Source organism: Pelobates fuscus, chromosome 1, assembly GCF_036172605.1.
Source record: "Pelobates fuscus isolate aPelFus1 chromosome 1, aPelFus1.pri, whole genome shotgun sequence".
In the NCBI taxonomy this organism is placed as follows: Eukaryota; Metazoa; Chordata; class Amphibia; order Anura; family Pelobatidae; genus Pelobates; species Pelobates fuscus.
In genome coordinates, this window is record NC_086317.1 from 217762721 (window position 1) to 217786218 (window position 23498).

The 23498-nt window shown below is 44.4% G+C and overlaps 1 protein-coding gene across 1 annotated transcript in view; it reads right to left on the reverse strand.

The window, feature by feature from the left end:
• AGO3 (argonaute RISC catalytic component 3) overlaps positions 1-23498 on the reverse strand; it is a 76844-nt gene that overhangs the window by 24725 nt on the left and 28621 nt on the right. The window contains exons 4-8 of the mRNA XM_063454724.1: positions 13157-13365; positions 11293-11429; positions 7008-7142; positions 4380-4467; positions 3588-3735 (exon numbers count right to left, since the gene is read on the reverse strand). Coding sequence (XP_063310794.1) covers positions 3588-3735; positions 4380-4467; positions 7008-7142; positions 11293-11429; positions 13157-13365 — 717 coding nt within the window. The remainder of the gene's footprint in view (positions 1-3587; positions 3736-4379; positions 4468-7007; positions 7143-11292; positions 11430-13156; positions 13366-23498) is intronic.

Below are 23498 nucleotides of genomic sequence, written 5' to 3' on the forward strand. Positions count from 1 at the left end.
CAGCATTATGTCCTGAGGAAGCCAGAAGTAACCGGCAAAATGCATAGACGCAAGGCGGTGGACGGAGTAACACAGAAGGAACCGGCAAAATCATCAGGAGTAATCTAGTGCTGTAAGGACAGCTGAGCAGACCGGTGACCGGTGGACTGATGCAAGTACCATCAACTTGCAGGGAAAGCAAAGGAGGAGGATCAGGATTATGAGGGGGGGGAAAAGAAGCTCAGTTTTAGAGATTGAGTTTTTAGAAAGCATAAGGACATCCACTCAGGGATAGAAGAAAGGCAATTGGTGACACGTATGTCAGCAGGGAAGAGAGGTATATCTGGGTGTCGTCAGCAACTGAGACAGGACGAGGAGAGGTGTTGGAAAAAGACACTGAAGGAGCGTTGGGAGAGATAGTAGGAGAACCATGAGAGGGCTGTGTTACAGAAACCAAGATATTGAAGAGTTAGGAGAAGGAGGCCATGATCAAAAGTGTCAAAGGCAGCAGAGAGATCAAGAAGAATTACCGTATATACTCGAGTATAAGACACATTTTTTGTGCTGAAAAACTCCCACTCGTCTTATACTCGAGTGAGTGTCTGTATTATGGCAATTTTCATTGCCATAATACAGACTGGGGGGAGAGGGGGGCTGGCAGAGCTGTAACTTACCTTCACAGCAGCTCCTGTCAGCTCCCTTCTCTCTCCTCCGTCCGTGCAGCTCCCAGGTTGGCTTCCTCTGCAACTCTCGCGAGAGCCGCGGGGTCAGAGCGTTGCCACGGGTTACCGTGGCAACGCTCCGCGCGGCCGCGAGAGTTGCAGAGGAAGCCGACCTGGGAGCTGCACGGACGGAGGAGAGAGAAGGGAGCTGACAGGAGCTGCGGTGAAGGTAAGTTACAGCTTCCTGCCAGCCCCCCTCCTACAGCCCATCCACTGGACCACCAGGGAGTGAGAGCCCCCCTCCCTGGCCAGCTAACAGGCAGGGAGGGGGGACGAAAAAATAAAAATATTAATAAAACAAATAAGAAAAAAAAATATTAAAATAATAACAAAAAAAAATAATACAATTAATAATAAAATAAAAAAAATTACCTAAAAAAAACAAAAAAATGTAAGATAATAATTAAATAATAATTAATAAAATGCCCAACCCCCACCAATGCTCTGCGCACACACACACACACACATTCATTATACACACACTGCATACACACTGACTGCACTCATCATTCATTATATACACACTGCACTCATATACACACCCACTGCACTCATATACACACACACTGCACTCATACACACACACTGCACTGCATTCATTATACACACTGCACTGCACACACACTGCACTCATATACACACACACTGCACTCATATACACACACTGCACTCATATACACACACTGCACTCATATACACACACTGCACTCCATTCATTATATACACACTGCACTCATACACACTGCATACACACACACTGCATTCATATACACACTGCATTCATTACATACACACGCTGTAAATAAATATTCAGTTAATATAATTTTTTTAGGATCTAATTTTATTTAGAAATTTACCAGTAGCTGCTTCATTTCCCACCCTAGTCTTATACTCGAGTCAATACGTTTTCCCAATTTTTGGGGGTAAAATTAGGGGCCTCGGCTTATATTCAGGTCGGCTTATACTCGAGTATATACGGTAGTATGGAGTAGTGGCCTTTGGATTTAGCTGCAATTAGATAATTTGTAACTCTAGTCAGAGCAGTCTCTGGAGTGGAGGGGGCGGAATCCAGACTGAAGACCGTCAAGAAGAGAGTTGGAGTTGAGGAAACAAGACACAGGTAAAGACAAGTCTTTCCAAAAGCTTTGAGGAGAAAGGGAGCAGGGATATGGGACAATAGTTGGAAGGGGAAGTAAGGTCAAGAGATGGCTTTTTGAGGACAGGTACAGTAGTAGCATGTTTAAGGGGAGCTGGGACAACACCAGAAGAAAGAGCAGTCGAAGATGTGCGTTAATGACTGCACCAGACAAGGGGCGAGAGATTTGATGAGGTGGGACGGGATGGGATGGAGCGGACACGTGGTGGGACAAGAGGAAAGCAGAAGTGCAGCCACCTCATGTTCAGTAAATGGAGAGAAGGCGTGGAGGGTAGGGATGGTATAGTCCAACTGAGGTTAAGATAGAGAGGGGAGAAGGCGGGAAATAATTAATTCCTTAACTGTTTAATCTGGTCAGTAAAGTAACATGCAAAGCTATCAGCTGAAAGATTAGTTTGCGGGGTGGCCACAGCAGGGCGAAGAAGAGAGTGATGCCAAGGATTGCGGGAGCATGGACTAATGAGAGAAGAAAAGTAGGACTGTTTAGCAAGGGTGAGGGCTGCGCTGTATGAATGAAAGATTAATTTATAGTGTTGAAAGTCTGACACAGTGCGAGACTTCCTCCAGCAGCATTCAGATGAACGGGAGCATCTCTGCGGGTAGCGGGTTGACTTACTGTGCCACGGCTGGAGGCTCGTCCTCCTTGAAGTGTGTGCTTGGAGCGGGGCTGCAGCGTCTAGCGCAGGGGTGAGGGTAGCATTATATGAGATCGCCAGAGAGAGACAGGAGAGGGTAGGGATGGATGAGAGTTCAGAATGGATATCAGTCGAGAGCTGCTGGAGGTCAAGAGAATTCATGAGTGGAGTTAGGTTTAGGATATTGGGTGTGCGGGCACTCAAGAACAAATGATAGGAGGTGGTGGTCTGATAGAGAAAATTGAGTATTACAGAGATTGAAGACTGAGCATGCATTTGAAATAATAAGATCTAGGGTACTGCCAGCTACATGTGTGGGAGAATAGCCCATTGCGATAGCCCAAAGAAGGAGGGGATTCAAATACGTTTTGAGGACAAGGGTGGGTTAATGGGAATGTTGAAATCACTGAGACTTAGGGATGTGATAACCCTTGAAAGGAAGGAGGCCAGGCAGCAATATGGTCAAGGAAGAGAGACGAGGAGAACCAGGGGGCCGATAAATAACTGCAATGTTTGCAGATATGGGTTTGAATATATGTATCCGGAAAATTCTATTCAAGATTTCATTCAGTGTGGGCATTTTACTACCATTGAAATTATCCAATTTTTTTCAATATATGTATCACTGAGTTGGCTGAGTGATTGAAGGTGCCGCTTATAGACATACAAGGATAACCTTTTTTTGGTGTGGGGAATTTCCACTAAATAATACTGCTCCACTTATCTTTATTTGGGGTTACATTCGGAGTTGTGTGTTAATTAAATAAATATTGCATGCATATATTTGTGTGTAATATAATTTTTAAATAGTGTTGTGTGTAATGAAGTGATTAAATTAGCTTACCAAGTCGGTATGGTTGATTTCTGGGTTGAAGAATATTGTGTAGTCCTTTAGGAGAGGATTTAAGATGATGCATATTTTCACCATCATGAATATGATTTTAAAACACTTTTCAAAATACAAATTACACTCAATGCTGAACAGTAATAATGTGGTAAAATGATGTGTGATCCGGTCTCTGAATGGCACAGTGCCTGGATGTAGCTCATACATTACTCAACCACTAAGCTTTAAGTCAATATTGTATTACTTACTTCTAGAGGCAGGTATGTGTGTTTCTGCTCCTGTCCAACTTGTAAACAGGGCAGATGAGGGTACTTTAGCTGTAGGCCATACTTTTCCTTAAAGTACTGAACAACTGTCCTTTCTGCCGTCTGTCCGTTCTCTAACTGTAAAGGGAAGCTGTAGAGAAAGAACACATTTCAAATACAAAGGGAGTAACTGGATCTAAATATGGGAGGCTTTTCGGAACACCTAAACCAGATGACCACATGCTACACAACCCTGACCGTAGTACTTTCACAAGAAAACCTAATAGGTATTCAAGCAGCTGTACACATTAAATGCACAAATGTTTGTCTGCACTGTAGATGCCAGCTCCTGCATGTGCATTTGTACAGATGTGTCTCTTCATGAATCTATAACCGTTGGCATCATTGTAAAATCTGTCGCAAAGGGAAAGGAGAGGAAGGGGAGCAAATTTCAACATTTATCACAGTGCCACAGTATGTTTATTGGCTTTCCATTTAAAAAAAATTCTCAAATGTTTTTATCACTTGTGTCCTCCTTCCGCAGTGTTCCCCCACCGGTGAATAAATTGTTAAAATCACCTTTGTCTGAAACTGCAATGCTTTACATTGCAGGGTAAAGGGAACAGAGACACTGCACCCAGACCACTTCAATGAATGCCTATAGTGTCTAGAGAGTCCCTTTAAAGTACCTAATCATCTAAAAATCTAAATATCTACTATTCTATGTTTTGACTTATCAGATACTGGTATCTTTATTATCATAATAAGCAGGGAACGGAATAGGATGGGCCTTACGTTTGATGGCTGGTGGCTCTCCTGGTCACATTGCAGACACGGTACTTTCTTCTCATTGTTCCACAATGAGTAACTTCGACCTTCAGTCCTGTGCCAAGCATACAAAAGGTCACACCGTCAGAAAATAAAAAGCACTTAATTCAGCTGCATTACCGAATTACAGAGGATGTAAACCTACTGCTCATACACCAAGTAAGTAGACATTGTGAATGTTGATCAAGAGTAGAGGCAGTATAGTTAAATTGGTTTACAAAGTAAGTACTAAAGATTATATAGTTCAAATTTTATTTAAAAAGAGAGAATTTTTTTTATCTAAAATAAAGTGAAGAAAAGAAAGTACATTGAATACCATACCATAAAATATGTCCCGTTACTTTGGTCAATGAAAGCATATTTGTTGTGGCAAAGCAAAAGGTTGTCATCTGACAGACTGCAAAACTACCACCGACCACCTCAGTTCTGAGGCACAAAAGTAATGCATGTCTAATGCTGGATCACCCAAGGATGGTACAGCCAGTATTGGAAACAGAGACCCAGGATAGGCCCCTGTTAGTCAAGCTCTGCAATATATCCATTCCCAACTATAGTTGCCTATAAAAAGCCCACTGTACAAACATAGGTGGCCTGCGCACTGACGTCACTGCGTATTGAGTTCTTCAGTATGCTTCCAGAACAGATTTGCCTGTGCAAACTAAAAAGGATACAATAGGCATCATGCAAGACAGGGGACACAAACCAGGGTGGATTAAATGGTTAGAGAAATTCTGAAACTAGGGATGCAGGACATGAAAGTGTGATAGCAGTCAAACTTAGGTAGAGAAATTAGGGGTCCAGAATAAATGACAAACCAAGGGTCACAAACTGATTGGGATGACAAATGAGCTTTAAAAGAAGAAGATGGGGAGAGAGGTCACTGCTAGCAAAAGGAGAGAAAATAAAAAATTAGAAGACTGGTAGGTATCTAAAGTTGTACTGGACTGTTCCATTTCTAATGGGGGGGGGGGGGGGGGGTGTATGCATGTTTCTCTCTTGCGCTCTCCATGTTTTGCCAGTCTGGGATTATGAAAACCTGTGCGTTTTACTTAAGGAACACTCCAAACACCACAATAACTACAGTGGACCATTGTGGTTATGGTGCCAGAAGCACCCTGGAGCAACAATATAAATAGTCAAATTGTTTGCCAGCATTTTAAATTCTAACCAAGAGCCTGCCAGTCACTTCTTTTGAGAGCCAGAAGCTTGCATAGACCCTTCCTGCTTATAGGCTGGTGGTATCAGTTGATTGTTCTCAGCCAATGAGTCAATAGCAAAAGGCTACTACATACAGGTGGAGGAGGGTTAATTTAGTAGTTCATTTTTTTAGTGTTCCTTTAAGTAAAGTGAATAGAAAGAGCTAAAATATTCAACAAGTGTTTATCAGAAGAATGCTTAAATGTGTAACTCAATTTTCCATTCACCAAAATAACAGTATATAAACATTTAGCATGTATTACAGGCACACACACTTAAAGGTACACTAATCGCCAAAACAACCGTAGCCTAATCAAGCAGTTTTTTTTTTTATAGATCATGCCTCTGAAGTTGCACTGTTCAATCTCTACCAATTAGGAGTTAAATCACTTTTGTTTCTGTTTATGCAGTCTTAGCCACACCTCCCCTGACTGCGACAGACACAACCTGCATGAAAACAATCAAATGTTAACTTTCTTACTAAGTTTTTATCTCCTGCTCTATAAATTGAACTTTAAACACACACTGGAGGCTCATGCAAGGTCTAGCAAGCTATTAACAGAGCAGGAGATACATTCGAAATTAAACAGAACTTGCAATAAATGCATTTTACTGTGTTTAGGAAGCCTGGGTAAGTCACATGCATGGCGGTGCTGCCTAAACAGAGTGACTTAACTCCTAAATGGCAGAGAATGGAGCAGTGAGACAGCAGAGGCATCATCAATATACCAGAACTGCTTCATTAAGCTAAAGTTGATTTGATGACTATAGTATCCCCTTTAACATTAATGGGAAACTAATCCCCAAAATAACTTAAGTTTAATGAATCAATTTTAGAGTATAGATCAGGTCCCCTTTCCGCCATTTAGGAATTCAGTTACTTTTGTTTCTGTTTATGCAGCACTAACCACACCTGCCCTGGCTGACTCACATTGCCAACAAGAAAAAAAACAAATAAATAAATAAAAATAATTTACATGTGACCGCACTGTGCTTATTTTAAAATGTCAAAACCCTGAGTCACACAAAGCAGGCTCCTTCAGGATATTTAAAAGCAGATAAATTCTATATTAAACTGACTGTGTAATAAAGACAGCTTAAACATTAAATCTCTCTTTACAGGAAATGTGTCACTGTAGGTCATATGCAGGGTAGGTGTGACTAGGACAGTATAAACAAAGTTATTTAACTCCTAAATGGCAGAGACTTGAGCAGTGAGACTGCAGTGGCATGATCTAGAAATTCATTTACATTTTGTTTATCACACACCACAAATCCATAATTTTGTTGAAAATAGGCATAAGATCAACAATCCTGTCATGTGACAGTTACGATTCCACCTTGAAGGAAAATAGTAATTGAGCACATAAAGTCACCTGCAAACAATCTTTCACTTACCCTTAATTTCTTTTGTAAATTTTACCCGATGAGAATCTGTCAGAGCTCGTGGTTGTTCGTCGATGTTATGGATGTCCAGAACTTCACACATAAACTGGATAACAGGTTGTGCTTTATAAAAGGCAGTCGCAGAAACTGAAAAAAAAAAAATATGATAATTGATGGGCCAAATGTGAACCAAGTTGTCAGACAGTATTCTCTGTATATACTTCAACATGCCTGTACTTCTGAAATATATTTGTTGTACTGTTAGACAGAAGCAGGTGTTTATACCTACACACTTCCAAATAAAAATAAAGATTGTACGGAGGAAGCAGCCGTGGATATGCCGATATTACCCATGGCAACTAACTCGACAGGGAACCGCAGCAGCAACATGAGGCCTAGCAGCAGCACAGGGGACGGACGGCCACCTTCCCGCCAGATGCCGACCACATCAAGCGAGAGAAACGCACTCACCCCCCCCCCCCCCATGGACCGATGGGGGATATCTCGGTCCCCGCCAGACAGAGTGTTCCAGACTCCGCGCCAAGCATCAGGCACGACGACCTCCCAAAACAAAGCGGAGAAGGGGGCCCCCAAAGATGGCGGATCATCCCGACACAAGAGTGTCGGACAAGCAACGTACTCACCATACCATAACAGAAGCCGATGACCACACCAAAGACTATTACAATCATTATCGACTGCTTCTGGGCCAAATTAGAGGCTCTCATGCCGTCTGAAGCACCACGTCGGAAAACCCCCACGGGGGTCAGAGCCGGAAGCGGACGGAGGACTGGGAATACTCACTAGGGCAACTCCAAGACCCAAGCTCCGAATTCTCAAGTCCAGACCCCTTCCGGGCCAAGAGCAAATGGGGGCATGCCCCAGAGGTGCCGGCCACAATGGTGGAGAGAAGCACACCGACATCGCAAGCGACCGACTAACGCGCCCCACACCACCCTGCAAGGGGCGACCCTGGGCCGCACAGGCTCCCAGGCTCGTGGCCTACGAGCACCAACTCTCTCACGGCTCCGGGGCAAGGGAGGATTCCCACCCCCAGGACGACGAAGCTCTACTCAGCTGAAACAGACCTTCGGCGTGGGACCCGAATCCAGCAAGCACTCGACACTCAAAGGACGCCGAACACGCAACAGCGGTGCAGCAACCCTGTTTAAAGCGCTGGAGGTACCGGGGGAAACCCCCACACGCTATATGGCTACTGCTGCACTTTCGGGTCCACCACTATACCTCCCATGGCGAGGCTCGGCTATGTTGGTGACTGGCATAGGTTGACCTGGGTTTCCAAACCCGTAGCCATCACACCGGACTATCCTATGCTATATAAATGCCAGAAAACTGTGCCTTGGAACATTACTTTGAACTAATATACATAGTTGTGCCTGCAATCATAACCCCAGACGAACATAGCATGTAAACTTCAGATGTGCCTAACCTAATAATCATTATGTGTTACACACTCCTAGACTACAGCATGCAACTCACTAACACATACACGCTAGTAATGAGTACTGTTATCCTGTTAATTTTATTTTATTATTACTTAACCTTATATGTACATTCTTATGCACAAGCCATGCTCTCCTCCTATGTCTCTTATTTACCTATTTCTCCATGACATGTGCATTATGCTACCATATTCAAAACCAAACGTGAATCTAAACTACTGTTCTAGAGATCATATAAATACTATAAAAATGTGCCTGTATATCAAATGCCATAACATGTAATACCAATGTTCACCTATTCTACCGGATGTCGCTGTTGTGGCACAAGCCGGCTGTTTGTTCATCCTGTGCACAACCAAAATAAAGAATAAAAAAATAAAAAAAAGGTTCACCCATTCAGGTGGGGATAAATCAGTTTATCAAAGAAGTAGTGCCGTCATACCTTAAAGCACAATTGTTTTCCCCTTAACGCCACCCACCTCCCATTACCCAACTTTCTCGCACAGAAATGGTCTTCCTTAAATTAATATGACTGCTGCATGGGATAACGTGCTCCTAACTTAGACTCGTAAATCTAACTGATACAAATAAATAGCAAACTTCCCTTTGCATTGTAAACTCATTTGAGCAGGGACACAGTCATCTCTTAAACCACATTCTCCTTTGTTTGTTAACCATCTCTAAAGTGTTACTCCAACCACCATTGAGATTTGAAGTGGTCATGGTGGAGGAAGTCTGAATGTGCAGCATTTGTGCATTAAACACTGCACATTCAGGAGCACCAGAAGCCTATGATAAGATCACACAAGTGCAGGGATAACAGATTAGGTTTAAAGCTTTTTTTTTTTTTTTGCCTTGTTCATCAAAAGGCAGTTTAGTGTCAGAAAGGGTATGGAGTAACCCTTTAAAACCTGTGTTGTGAAATATTGTGGCATGCTATACATAAGCACTCTGTGCCAACACCCATTAGCTATTTTCAAATGATATAATTCCACATGTTATTTTATGTTAAAAACAACTGTGGTCATTACTAAAATTTCCACATAACAAGCATCAGGAATCTGACATTAGCCAGCATGGATGAATGAGCATGTGAAAACACAAGAGGACGATCCAGAGGCCTAATTACATTGCACTTGTGCTATTTTTATATACGTTTAATATTGGGTTCTACATTCGAAGTGAAATGTCCTTCCACAACATTTAGCCGTTTACAATACAGTCTGACTACTGCATACTTAAAAGCACTCTCAATCAAAGTTATAGAATCCCATTATAAGCTCCCATTCTTTGCTTCAAGTGCCCCTTTTAAGTGAGTAACTTTCTGGTCTGAAAACTTATTGCAAAATATGCAACCCAATCATTTATAGCTCCCCAGGTTCCATCCCACAAATTTAACAGAAAACCATTCAAGAACAGTATGATATAACGAGAGACCACTGAATGCACTGGAGTTTGTGCTTTACAGAGAAGCATTAGATTGGCAGATCACAGTGATTGCCACACAAGCACCTCAATGTTTTTTCTATGTGCAGCATCTGCTGCAAAGGTTATGATTAAGGATCTCATATTAGGCAGATCAGATTGCTGTGAAAAGACTGTCTTAGCGCTGGATTAAAGGCAAGTTTACTTGTTTTTTTTTATAAATAAAAGGGGAGCAGCCACTAATCTAAACCTAACAAGTAATATATCTGATCACATAATATATGTATAATTTTAAAGCATTCCTTTAATGTTTTAGTTCAGATCTCATTATGAATTAATGTTCTCCAGCTTGGACAACTATAACAAAGTACTGTGATGATCTATTCCAGAGCTTTGATATACAAAGAAAAAGGCAGAGATGCTTGTTGACTGTATCAATTGGCTGCACAAAATGCAGAAGCTTTGACTACAGACCTAGGTATGTAGGGAATTTGATTTAATTGGAAACTACTTATTCACGTTTTTATGATGGGGGTTGAGTCAGGAAGGAGTGAGTCAGACACTAAAAGTACCTTGTGTGGGACTTGAAGTGTTACCAATTATTCCTTTATAAATGATGGAGGGGATCTGGGGGGGGGGGCACCCTTTGCACAATAGCACCAAGCAGTCCTTCGGTGAAGTCCTCCTGAAATGTACTTCTATTATTTATTTTTCCAAAAATGCTGAATTATATTAACCAGGGGTAAAAACAAAACAAAAAGAAACTAAACTGTCGCCTCTACATCCACTGATAATCCAGAAGTTAATTTCCGCATTAGCAATGATCTGCAACCCTGGCCATCACTACTATCCAGAACTGAATTTATTTTAAATGTTCACATATTTCAATTAGTTTAAAACACTCCCAGACACCAACTTAAATCAGTTATGATAACTTTTGAACAGTCCTAGAGAAGCTAGAAGAGTTGGGGACAGTAGTCGGACGCACAACAATTGTTGAGCGTCTTTAAATGCTTCTCACAGTGAAGCATTGAATCCAAAGCGTTGGGCCATCACCATGCTGTGTGTAAAGACCTTTAAAAACCAAAGTCTTCACATTCAGCATCACAAAGAGGAAGAACTTTGTCCAACAGAGGGAGAGGGACACAGCATCTATGCACCAAAACAACTCAGTTAAGATTACGTGTTTTTTCAGCATTGCATTTCCTTTGAAACACAAACATTCAATTCATAGACCCTACAGATACATGTTGGCAAATTAGCTTTACCACCTTAAAAAAATAATAAAGTATAAAATTGTGTAAATAATTTTGACTCAATTTTCCAAAACGGTTTATATTCATTTCAACTTTAGAATAGATGATCAGAAGTTTAAGAGCTTAACCAACCCCCCCAAAAAAAAAACTCACCGTCAATGTTTAGCATCATTTTCCACATGGCAGGACGAACAGATTGATGAAAACCAAACCATACTTCTCTCCCACCTCCCAGAGGATGATCATAGCCTTCAGGAGCAGAGAAGAAAGAACGTCCCACAGGTGTGTACCTGAAAAGAGAAAAATTGTTGTTTAGCGAATGAGTGCGCTCAATCTTGAATGTTTTATGAAATGAATCCAGCAGCACTCTTATAGCATGTCAATGTTCAGGTGAATGCTGCCTTCTTGGATGGATATCCAGGTCCAAACCCAGGCCAACTCCCTGTCACAGGTGCATTATTCCAGGGCCCTATTTAACATTGCACTGCACAGAGTACCAGGAGGAAGCATTTCCCAAGTAAGTGGATTAAAAATCTCATAAGAGCAGGCATTAGGTTGAGAGAGTAGGAGCTACCCAAGAATAAGGTACATTGACGTTGTGGAAGGTTTATGCAATGTATGATCACATACACGACCATTGGTTTTATTTATATAAAAAAAAAAGAAGAAGAAAAAAAAAAGAATTAGAAGAACTGCTACATTCTGTGTGCTTTAAAATTGCGGTTTAAAAGAGCTGGATCTTGTATGTATCTTTGTGTACTTAAAACACTTTATTGTAATACATTTACAATACAAAGAGTAAAATGGACAGGTGCCACATGAAGATTTCATAAGTGGTAGAAGTTTAGGGACCTAAAGGGATACTATAGGCATCAAAGCAACTTTGGCTCATTAAAGTTATTTGAATGTAAAGGTCATATATCCCTGCTCAACTATCTGCCATTTCAGTTAAATCACTTTAGTTTCTATTTACGTAGCCCTTGCCACATCTTCCCTGGCTGTGACCGACACAGCCTGCAAGGAAAACATGGTTTAATTTTTAATCAGATGCCAACTTGCTTTAGACTTTTTTTTTTTTTTTTTTTTTTTTTAAATCTCCTGCTCTGTAAATGTAACTAATCACAAACACAGGCTCCTGCAGGGTCTAGAAGCCTATTAACAGAGCAGGTAATAAGAAATTGTAAGTTAAACAGAATTTACAATAAAGGAAGTGTAAACATCAGATGTCTCTTTACAGGAAGTGTTTAGGAATGCGGTGTAACTCCATAAAGAGCAGTGACTAGGGCTATATAAACAAAGTGATTAAACTGCTTAAATGTCAGAGAATGAAGCAGTAAGACTGCAGGGGCGCCATCTATACACCAAAACTGCTCTTTTGGTGCCTACAATGTCCCTTTAGTAAAATAATTTTCAAAATAAAACCATTGCATTGTGGCTAACATATCCATGCACAGGACTAAAATACAAGCCCTGGCAAACTGAAATCCAGAGTCCATGAAGGTGTAATTACACAAAACTTACTGCAGTCTGGGTATATTCACTAGATTTGTGGTGCAAACGTAATGACCAAAACCTGCCTTTATAGGGAATTAGCAGAAAAACAAAGGTGTCTGGTAATCATTACATGGTGGAACTTTGCCATTATGCCACAAGAATGTGAAATAATGTGCTTGCATATGGACTTCCTAGGTAACAGAGTACAACTGAACAAGTACAGAGAAATATATAAAATCCAGATTTTTAGTCATACTGTGATCCAAAGAAGAAGAAACATTCACAATAAACATGCAATCATATAACATTCAAATCGAATTGAATACAAAACAGAATTCAACACCAGGCGTTTATAAGTAAGCCCAAAAAAAAAAAAAATCAAGTGTATCATATATATAAAATTAAAATTAGTACTACCTTGATATATGGCAACTATCGGAATCAAGATCGTACAATAAACAGTATTAAAGTTTGCTTTTCAACTGTATTTTTTTCTACCTTCCAAACTAGAAATGATGCTTACCTCATGGAGGGCAGATGTCGTAGCACCACATCAACTGCATGGACTGGGTTAGTGCTAATTGGCTTGTCCAGTTCCAGGGGTTCAGGCAGGGATCGCCCTGTTAAGACGTCATGCAGCAAATGCCAGCTTACCCTGGAGACAAATTTAATAGTAACTTTGAAAGGACGATCTCTTCCTCCTTCTCCTGGTAATGTGACGTCTAGATCCACCTGCCCCAAAAATATATATATTTAAAAAGTTTGCTAATGCTGCAGACCACATTCAATAGTAGTTCAGGCACACATACATTTGTTATTCACTAAAGTGGGAATTCAATGGGAATTTCACATTTAAGGCCAAAGTAGCTGAACTGGAAACATAGCTGACAGACAGCCCTATTTACACTCTGTAGTAAATAGTGAGCAAGTTCCTTTTTGCGTGTTTTTGAATTTTTTACACATATATCGGCCTGTAGTTTACAAATTGTAGTTAAATGCTTGAGAAGCTTACCCGCAATTTGCATCCAGTAGCAAACTTCTTGAATATTTGATTAAACATGAGTTGCATTTTTGCTTTATTTTTTTCTCACAAGTTATCTATATGACTTGTCCACATTACTGACTTGGTTATGGTTTAAAATGCATGTACATGTCGGCAGCTATTTTCATAAGTGTCTGCAAGAGCGCAGATAGTAAGCATTAAAGGGGCTGTTATGGATATCAATGGTGATTTACTCAAATCTTTCAAGTACAAAGCATCCATGACAGCATACTTTATTTGGAAATTAAACTCAGCCTTTACTTATTACATTCTCAAAAAATTTCAGCAAAAAAAAAAATCACGTTTTTTCTCTCTAGTAAAAAGCATATCAAAAAATACCAACAAGAAGTAAATAAAACCAAGTATGATTTTGACAGTTCAGACGAATTAATGCATGAGAAAATGATTGACTCTGTGATTGATAGGTGTGGCCTTTCCAGACAGGGCGAGAGAGTGTTTATAAACTAGAAATGTCTCTCATTTAAAGTATTTCTCGAACCCTGCTTGAAAAGAGCAATTTTTTTATATGCTATGGTCTATTGGCTGGAATGCCTACACAAAAGATTGAATCGATGACTAAATCAGAAAGTGAATTAGATAAGGAATACGAGCTAAATGTATGGTTGGATTTAACACCAGCTTTAAGGGGCATTACACAGTATGTGTCATACATGGAATCACACTACTAGATTCTATACAGATGGTATTACACTCCCTCCAGGCTTTAGAAGCTACAATTTTACCACATGACAGGAGGCTTCATATTTTGCATTAACTCTCTTTACTAACTCCAAATAGCAGTAAAGAAAAGGAGTGAAAACATTAACCAATCAAAAAATAGTAGGAGGTATAGTATTCACAGTGATGAGGCTCCTCCCCCTCTTTCTTTACTGCTCCATCAGCAGACAGGTCAGAGTTTCAGGCTCTTCCCTTTTATTTAGATTGTATTCTCTATGTTATATGCTAATTTTCGATTTCCTTATTCTGTTTTCTTCTGGGAATCTTCTCCCTTCTATCCTGGGGGGTTTTTCCCCTTTCATTTTAAGTTTATTTTACGTTATTTACGTTTATATGTGTATATGTGTTAGACTTTCCCCTCAGGATACCTCCGTTTTCGTTCCTCGTTTTTCGCTGTCTCCCCAGCTTGTTTCTCCCTCAGGGTAACGCTCACCCTGTTCCCTAGCACTCCCTCGCGGCTCACCAGCCGCATTCTGTTCGCCGACACGCCGGGAAACTTCTCTCCCGGTTTTTGTTCCGGTGGCCATCTTGGATCTCGCGTCTCGCGAGATTCACGGCCGCCATTTTGGGAGTTCCTCGATCTCCGCAGTGTCGGCCTGCAGAGCTCATCCAGTCGTCGATATTCAGCTCTCCTTTGTTGTTCAGGCAGGGGTCACAGACGTTTTCTGTAGGATAAAGAGGCTGCTGGCGCTTCCTCAGTGGTGAGTCCACTGCTATTATTATTCCTATTCCTACTCACTGACCGGGTGGATTTTGTGCCACCATCTATTACAACAGGGTGAAGCCCTTAATGCACTGCTGCCATCAGGTGGATTTCGTGCCACCTACATATATGTATATGCTACAGGGGCATCCCAACCCCATATTGATGTAATTTTAAGGTGGATTTCGTGCCATCCTCTCAGTTATTATACATATATTTCTGGGTGCGGCCCAGCAAGAAAACCCAATTTACCCTGCTGGGGTTTCGAGTATTGGTACTTGTACCTACACTACATCACACCCTGCTGGGGTGTTACTACCGATCTTATTACTCTTTTGAGTGCATATTATATCTACTGACCCCTAGCCCATCTACCCTGTGCCAACACCATAACCACTATGGAAGCATCTCAAACACCTGCGGACTTCCAGTCCATGATTGCAGAAGCCATCTCCACCTCTATGGAGAAAGCACTGTCCAGAGTCATGTCGGCATCTACCGACAAACCCAAAAAGGCCACGCTCACGCTACCTCAAGACGAGGACTCTGAGGCCTCAGAGTCACACGTACTGGCAGACCCTCGCCCCGCCAAACGCCACTGGAAAGGTGAGAAAGCGGGCGATACTCCAGCTAAGGGTAAAGCACCCAAACGCCATAGACCAACCCCACCCACACCTGCCCACTACTCCTCGGATGAGGGGGAAGAACACTCACATTCTATGGCCGTACTAGACGAGTGGCAGGCCGCGGACTCTGATCCGCAAGATGACAATTGGGACTCGGACTCCGGCTCCCATACGGGCCTCTTACGAGGCACCTTCCTAGATCACAGTCAGCTACCAGACGACCTCGCTCCTACCCAGGAAGACGAGGCCATCCTAGACCCCACAGGGCAACGTCTTTTTGACCCTCGCAATATCCGCCACCCACGCTCCGGGGACTGGACACCCCCCGACCACCTCTCCCAATTTATGCACCGCTGGCTTCGCAAACCACTGGATAAAACGGTGCGCAACCGTCTACGCTCGGAATGCCCACGTCCCTCACTTCCCGACCATGTTACTCAAACCCCGGAGTTTGACCAGGTGATGAACACCTTTATGTCCCGAGGTGGCCGAGACCCCCGACGGGGCGTGGAGAAGGGATTCCACGGGGTCCAAGACAAACTGCTGGACGCCATCGGCCCGCTCTCCCGCATACTATACCTAGCAGACGATGCTTTCACTAGGGCCGATCAATTTGACTCTAGCATGGTCAAAGAATGGGCACATGACATCAGAGAATGGGCACAAAGGTGCTTCTGTTTCGTTGGCAATACCAACGTAGCACTCTCCTCTGAGAGGCGCAAGGCAGCTTTACTCCGTATTGACGGAAAACTGGTGGAATTGGGCACCAAAGAACTGGGACCGTTGGCACAGGGCAAACTATTTGGGGAACCCTTCTTAAAAGAGCTGAACAAGCATGTCAATATTTTTACGTCCCTGAATAAGGCTCAGACATCCATGAAGCGAGTCTTCAGAGGTTACCCCAGTCGGGGTGTTTTTGGACGGGCTGGCCGCTACAGGGGCCGCGCAGCCAGCCGATTCTGGCCTTCTGGCCCCCGGTCATACAGACCACAGCCCTTCTACCCAGAAGTGGGCTCCAGACCTCCATTCTCCTATACCCGAGGAGCAGACCGAGGCAGAGGACCTCGTAGCCGTGGCAGAGCACGCTTCCCCACAGGTAAGCAACATCATGCCTCTTGTTTCACTTTCCCCTTATACTGCAGGCCGTATTGCTCTGTCTTTTCAGGAATGGATAACCATCTCCACAGACGCATGGATCCTCCAGACAGTTCGGGGCTACGTCATCGACTTCGTAGAACCCCCCTACCAACTCACTCCTCCGCACCCCATTCAATGCTCCCAGGAGGACCGCCGTCTGATCGACGACGAACTACGAGAGCTCCAAACGAAAGGGGCGATAGAACCGGCTCACGACGGACAGGGTTTCTTCAGCAACATTTTCCTAGTAAAGAAGAAATCTGGGGAGTTCCGTCCGGTTATAAATTTGAAGGGACTCAACGCTTTCGTGATGTACAGGCACTTCAAGATGGAGGGCATCCATCTTCTGAGAGATCTTCTACAAGACAGGGACTGGTTTACGAGGCTAGACCTCAAGGACGCCGTCCACACATCTTGCCGTCAATTCCTCAGATTCCTATGGCAAAACCAACCCTGGCAGTTCACATGCCTCCCTTTCGGCCTCAGCTCAGCACCGTGGTGCTTCACAAAGCTTCTCAAACCAGTTGTATCACGACTACGAACGCAAGGAATTCGGTGCATTATATACCTGGACGACCTGCTACTGTTCTCCTCAGACAGGTACAGTCTAAGGCAACACACACGATATACCATTCAACTCCTGACGTCCCTAGGCTTCGTGGTAAATTACCAAAAATCTGAACTATCCCCAACTCAGACGATTCAATTCCTGGGCTTCGAGATAGACTCCAGGACCAGCACCTTACGACTCCCAGGCTCGAAGATCACAGCCATCAAGAAGGAACTACGCAGGGTCATCCGCTGCCACACCATCCCCCTCCGCACCCTAGCTCGGATAGTGGGCCTACTGTCCGCTTCGATTCAGGCGATCTTCCCAGGCCCACTACACTACAGGGCGATGCAACATCTCAAAGCCTCCTTTCTTCGCCAGAACCCTTCCTACGACCAGAACATTCCGGTAACGGAAGAAATCAAGGAAGAACTCGGATGGTGGTTGGACAGCATGGAGGCTTGGAACGGCCGAGCCATCTTCGGGAATTCTCCCGACATCATTCTGGAATCAGACGCCAGCCTTTGGGGCTGGGGCGCCACAGGCGAGGGCGGATCGACAGGAGGCACTTGGACTTCACGAGAAACCAACCTCCACATAAACTGCTTAGAACTCCTGGCTGGGTCGTTTGCGATCCGCAGCTTGGCAAAAGACCGCACGGACTGCTGCATCCTCCTCCGGATGGACAACGTCTCAGCGGTCCGCTACATCAATCGCCTGGGAGGAGCACGATCCAGGCTCCTATCAAAAATCACGAAGGACATCTTCGAATTTTGCCTACCCCGGAGAATCTCCCTGGTGGCAGAATACCTCCCGGGAGACACGAACCTGACAGCGGACTGGTTCTCACGCCACTGGCGGGACAACAGCGACTGGAGACTGGACCCAGCGATCTTCCAACGTCTTTCGGCCAGGAGGGGTCCCCTCCACCTAGACCTCTTTGCTTCACGCAACAACAGGCAGACAGACGAGTACTTCAGCTGGCTCCCAGATCCAGAGAGCAAGGCAGTAGATGCGTTTCTACAACCCTGGCCACCCACGGGGGCGTATGCCTTTCCCCCATTCGCCATGGTGGCGAGGACGATGCAATACCTGAAGACCCAACGCGGGTCCCTGATCCTCATCTCACCCCTATGGCCGGGCCAACCATGGTTTCCGGATCTTCTGGCAGCAGCCTACAAGGATCCTCTCCTCATACCGTCCTACCCGACACTCCTTACGGATCCCAAAGGGAACCAACACCCGCTCATCCTGGAAGGCCGTCTCACGCTGATGGCTTGGACACTTTCAGGGGAGCCTGGCAAACCGAAGACTTATCGCAAACGTCTCGAGACCTCCTCTGGGACTCATGGGCACCAGGAACCAGACGATGTTACCTATCAGCATGGAACTCCTGGTCTACTTGGTGCAGTGAACGGAATTTCGATCCCTTTACGGCACCTATAACAGCCATTTTGAATTTCCTCTCGCACCTCTTCTCCACGGGCCGATCTTATCGATCCCTCAACGTCATACGATCCGCTATTTCGGCAGCCCACGTTCCGACCCAGGGGATCCCCGTTGGAAAAGACCCACTGGTATGCCGTCTTCTCAGAGGCATCAGACTACAGAGGCCTCCAAAACCTAAATACTCCCGACTATGGGACGTCGAGATTGTTCTACAATTCATTAGGGACTGGCCGGACAACAACAGACTTTCGCTCCGACAGCTATCAGCTAAACTGACACTTCTACTTTGTTTGGTCTCATTCCGCAGAGTCTCGGACGTACGAGCATTCGACATCGATGCCTTTTCGGTCTCCCCAGAGGGAGTTACCTTCCAAATTTCACGCCGTACGAAATCCGATTCCACATCGGTCTTCTACCCTTTTTTCCCTACAGAGCCGCTTCTCTGCGTGGTGTCCACCCTGCATCGATACGTGGAAGTCACATCCCGATTGCGGGTCTCACCTTCGGGCCAACTCTTGGTATCCTACGTTAGACCTCACGTACCAGTCTCTACCACCACCTTGGCCAGGTGGGTAAGATGGATTCTATCTCTGGCGGGCATAGAGGAGACCTTCGGAGCCCACTCCGTCCGGGGTGCGGCGGCCTCATCAGCCTTCACCGCAGGCGCGTCCCTGGCAGACATCCTACGAGCCGCAGATTGGTCACGAGAATCTACCTTTCGGACCTTCTATTTCCGCCCGAACCCGGGGGCAACCACGTCTCTCCTGTTTCAGCGTTAAAAATGCAAAATATGAAGCCTCCTGTCATGTGGTAAAATTGAAGATTATGCTAGCGCTAGTGTACCTATAATCTTAATTTTAATAATGACAGGAGGCGAGTATTTTCCCACCCTCCACACCCTCGAGGAAGGAGATCCTATGTAAGTATACCTATACTCTGAAGGATGAGATCTCATGTAAGTATACCTATACTCTGTATATTCCTTCCTTTTGCTCTGTCTTCTTACTCAGCTATCTTAATCAGATTTGTACCTTGTTTAGATACAGCTTTGTTTTCTAATCACCGTCACACTTAGACTAGTTTTAAAAAATTGTTAGTGGAATCTGTGTTGGGTTTATTACATCACTGCAACCAGTTACCAGACCGGTTCCTAACCTTCTTCACGCTCTTTTCCAGCATAACTTCAAGACGTTACAGCTTACGTTCAGGATGGACATGTTTGGACCTTCCTTCAACTGCCAGGAATTCGTATTTGGGAATGTCACCCGTTGTTACATGTTTGGACCATCCTCTAACTTCTAGGACTTCGCACTTTGGAAAGTCACCCGTTGGTGCATGTTTCAAGACTTTTCTCCGTTTCTTTGAACATTTTATGTGTCTTTGATGTCGCTTGGAAAGAGGGGGAGGAGCCTCATCACTGTGAATACTATACCTCCTACTATTTTTTGATTGGTTAATGTTTTCACTCCTTTTCTTTACTGCTATTTGGAGTTAGTAAAGAGAGTTAATGCAAAATACTCGCCTCCTGTCATTATTAAAATTAAGATTATAGGTACACTAGCGCTAGCATAATCTTCAATTTTATTACATGACAGGAGGCTTCCTATTTTGCATAACTTTCTTTACTTATGCCTCCAGCAGCACAAGTCAATCAATCAAAAACTTTTAACCAATCCTAGGCCAACATAGCCTGTATATAAGTCTTTGGTGGGCGTGTCTATTCCTCTTTCTTTGCTGCTTCCAGAAGGCACAGGTCAGAGTACCACTTCAGAGATTATTTATTCCATATTGACTTTTATACTGTTAGAAATTAATTTGTTTCTTCTATTATTTAATACTGTCAGTAATATAGTTTTATTTATTTATTTTTCTGTACTGTTCCCTCTTGCCCTACCTATCCTCACCCTGCACTGTCTCCCTTTCTCCGTCATCTTTCCGCAGCGTTTTAACGCGACCGCGTTCGTTTTCGTGTTAGGGAGGAAACATAGGGACATTTCGGGAGGTGGGTGTGGGGTTGGAGGGACAATACCGTTTTCAGGGCGACCTTTGTAACCTGACGGCGGACCGCGATCATATCGCGGACCGCATTAGCGTTTTGGCGCGAACGGCGGCCATCTTGGATCTCGCTCTCGCGAGACCCACGACGGCCATTAGCATTCCCAACGGTCGTTATTCAAACGACCCATCCTCATAGTTTCTGATACTCGTTTTTTCCCTCTACCCATACGGTGTATATATATAACCTTTGTCAAGTACATTCGATTCCTTCCTGCTGCATATATATATTTTTTCTTAAAGACACAGTTCATACACTCCTATTAAGGGCACAGTGCTTGCAGGCTCATCCCCTGCTGCACATTTTAAAGGCACAGTTCATGCAGGCTCATCCCCTGCTGAACTTCTTAAAGGCACAGTTCACACAGGCTCATCCCCTGCTGTACATCTTAAAGGCACAGTACAGTCAGGCTCATCCCCTACTGTACTTATCAAAGTCACAATACAAGCAGGCTCATCCCTTGCTTTCCATCTAGAGTCACTAGTGCAAGCAGGCTCATCCCCTGCTACACACAAAGAGTCACTATACTAGCAGACTCATCCTCTGCTATAATATAAGTGCCAGTGCCAGCAGGCTCATACCCTGCTATAAATCAAGCGATACAGTGCCAACAGGTTCTTCCCTGCTAATATATAAGTGTTGTACGTATGCAAGTGACTCACTGCTAGCAGGCTCATCCCCTGCTATAAATTAAGTGTCTTAGTACAAACAGTCTTACCCCTGCTTTAAAAGCTAAGTGACTCAATACTAGCAGGCTCATCCCCTGCTATACCATTATATACGTGACTCTATACATGACACCACAATAGTAGTGAAAGCTGTATCTACGGCATTTCACATATTTCGGAACCTAACACTCTTCTGTCTTCCACAGACAGACCCAACATACAACACAAGATGAGTGACTCACCACAGTTACCACCATCAGATTGGCAGACAATTATTAACTCGGCGGTAGCCGCCTCCGTGGAAAAAGCTATTGGCAGACTGCTCATGCAGAACCCAAAACCCGATACAGCTACTGATCAATCCACGGAAGTAATGGAAGATGTCCTCCCCGGAGACCTCCACGCCATAAAACGGCAACGGAAGGGCACCGTATCAGACACCCAGAGACAAAGAGGCAAAACTCCAGTGAAAAAGAGCCGCCAGGTAGAGAGAAAAAGACCTTCCCCTCCATACTCTCCGTCCTCAGAGGACGACGATCGCAGTCCCCCTCCATCGCTTGACATCATGGACGAATGGAAGGCGGGGGCTTCACGCTCGGAAGACGAAGACTGGCTAGACGTCCAGGGAGAAGACAAGGAATACGATCAAGACACATACCTTGATCAAGAAGAGGGCACCTTCATAGACCCCCAGGAGACGGCCATGTTTGACCCCCGCACGATCCGACACCCAAGATCGACGGAATGGGGGTTACCAGATCACCTGGCTCAGTTCATCCATTTCTGGCTGAGAAAGCCAATGGACAAAGAAGTCAGGGCAAGGCTTCGGGCAGAATGCCCAAGACCAACTCTACCAGATAAAATCGCAGTGACCCCAGAATTTGATTCTACTGTATCCCTGTTCATGTCCCGTGCGGGCCGAGACCCGCGGAAAGGAATAGAAAAAGGCCTTAGGGAATCCCAAGACAAGCTCCTTGACATCCTGGGTCCTCTAGCGAAAATTCTATACCTGGCTGACCTAGCCCTTTCCCAAGGCACTACACTGGACGCCCACACTATACGCGAATAGGCACAACGGGCCATTTGTATGCTGGGCAACACCAATGCAGCAATGTGCGCAGAACGCCGCAGAACTGCATTATTGAAAATGGACCCGAAACTGATGGAGCTGGGTAAGAAAGAGATGGGACCGTTAGCGGACGGTCAGCTATTTGGTGACTCATTCATAACTGAGCTCAAAAAACATGTGAGCATCTTCACCACTCTGAATAAGGCTCAGACCTCCATCAAGCAAATATTTCGTAACACCACACCACGCAGGGGAGTTTTTGCCAGGGCTGGTCGCCAAAGGGGCCGAGCCACCAGCCGATTCTGGCCTACAGGCCCCAGACACCAATCATCTCAAGCATTCTTCCCAACCTCGAGATCCAACTTCCAGCGAGAAGCATGGTTCCCGGACCTTCTAGCTCTGTCTCAAGACCATCCGCTACTCCTACCAGTGTTCCCATTCCTCCTAGTGAACCCGGACGGGGAACCTCATCCGTTGATTACACAAGACCGATTGGAACTGGTGGCCTGGAATCTTTCCGGGGATCCTGGAATGTCTCAGGCCTATCGCAAACGACTAGAAACCTATTATGGGACTCCTGGGCACCTGGCACTAGGCGCAGCTACCTATCCGCATGGAACACGTGGAATCGCTGGTGCATGGAAAGGGACCTTGATCCCTTTACAGCACCTATTCCCTGCATTCTAAATTTCCTGTCAAACCTTTTCTCAGAAGGACGAGCATACCGCTCAATTAATATCACCAGATCCACCATTTCGGCGGCCCACACCCCAATAGACGGTACACCAGTGGGTCAAAACACCCTAATATACCGTCTACTTCGGGGC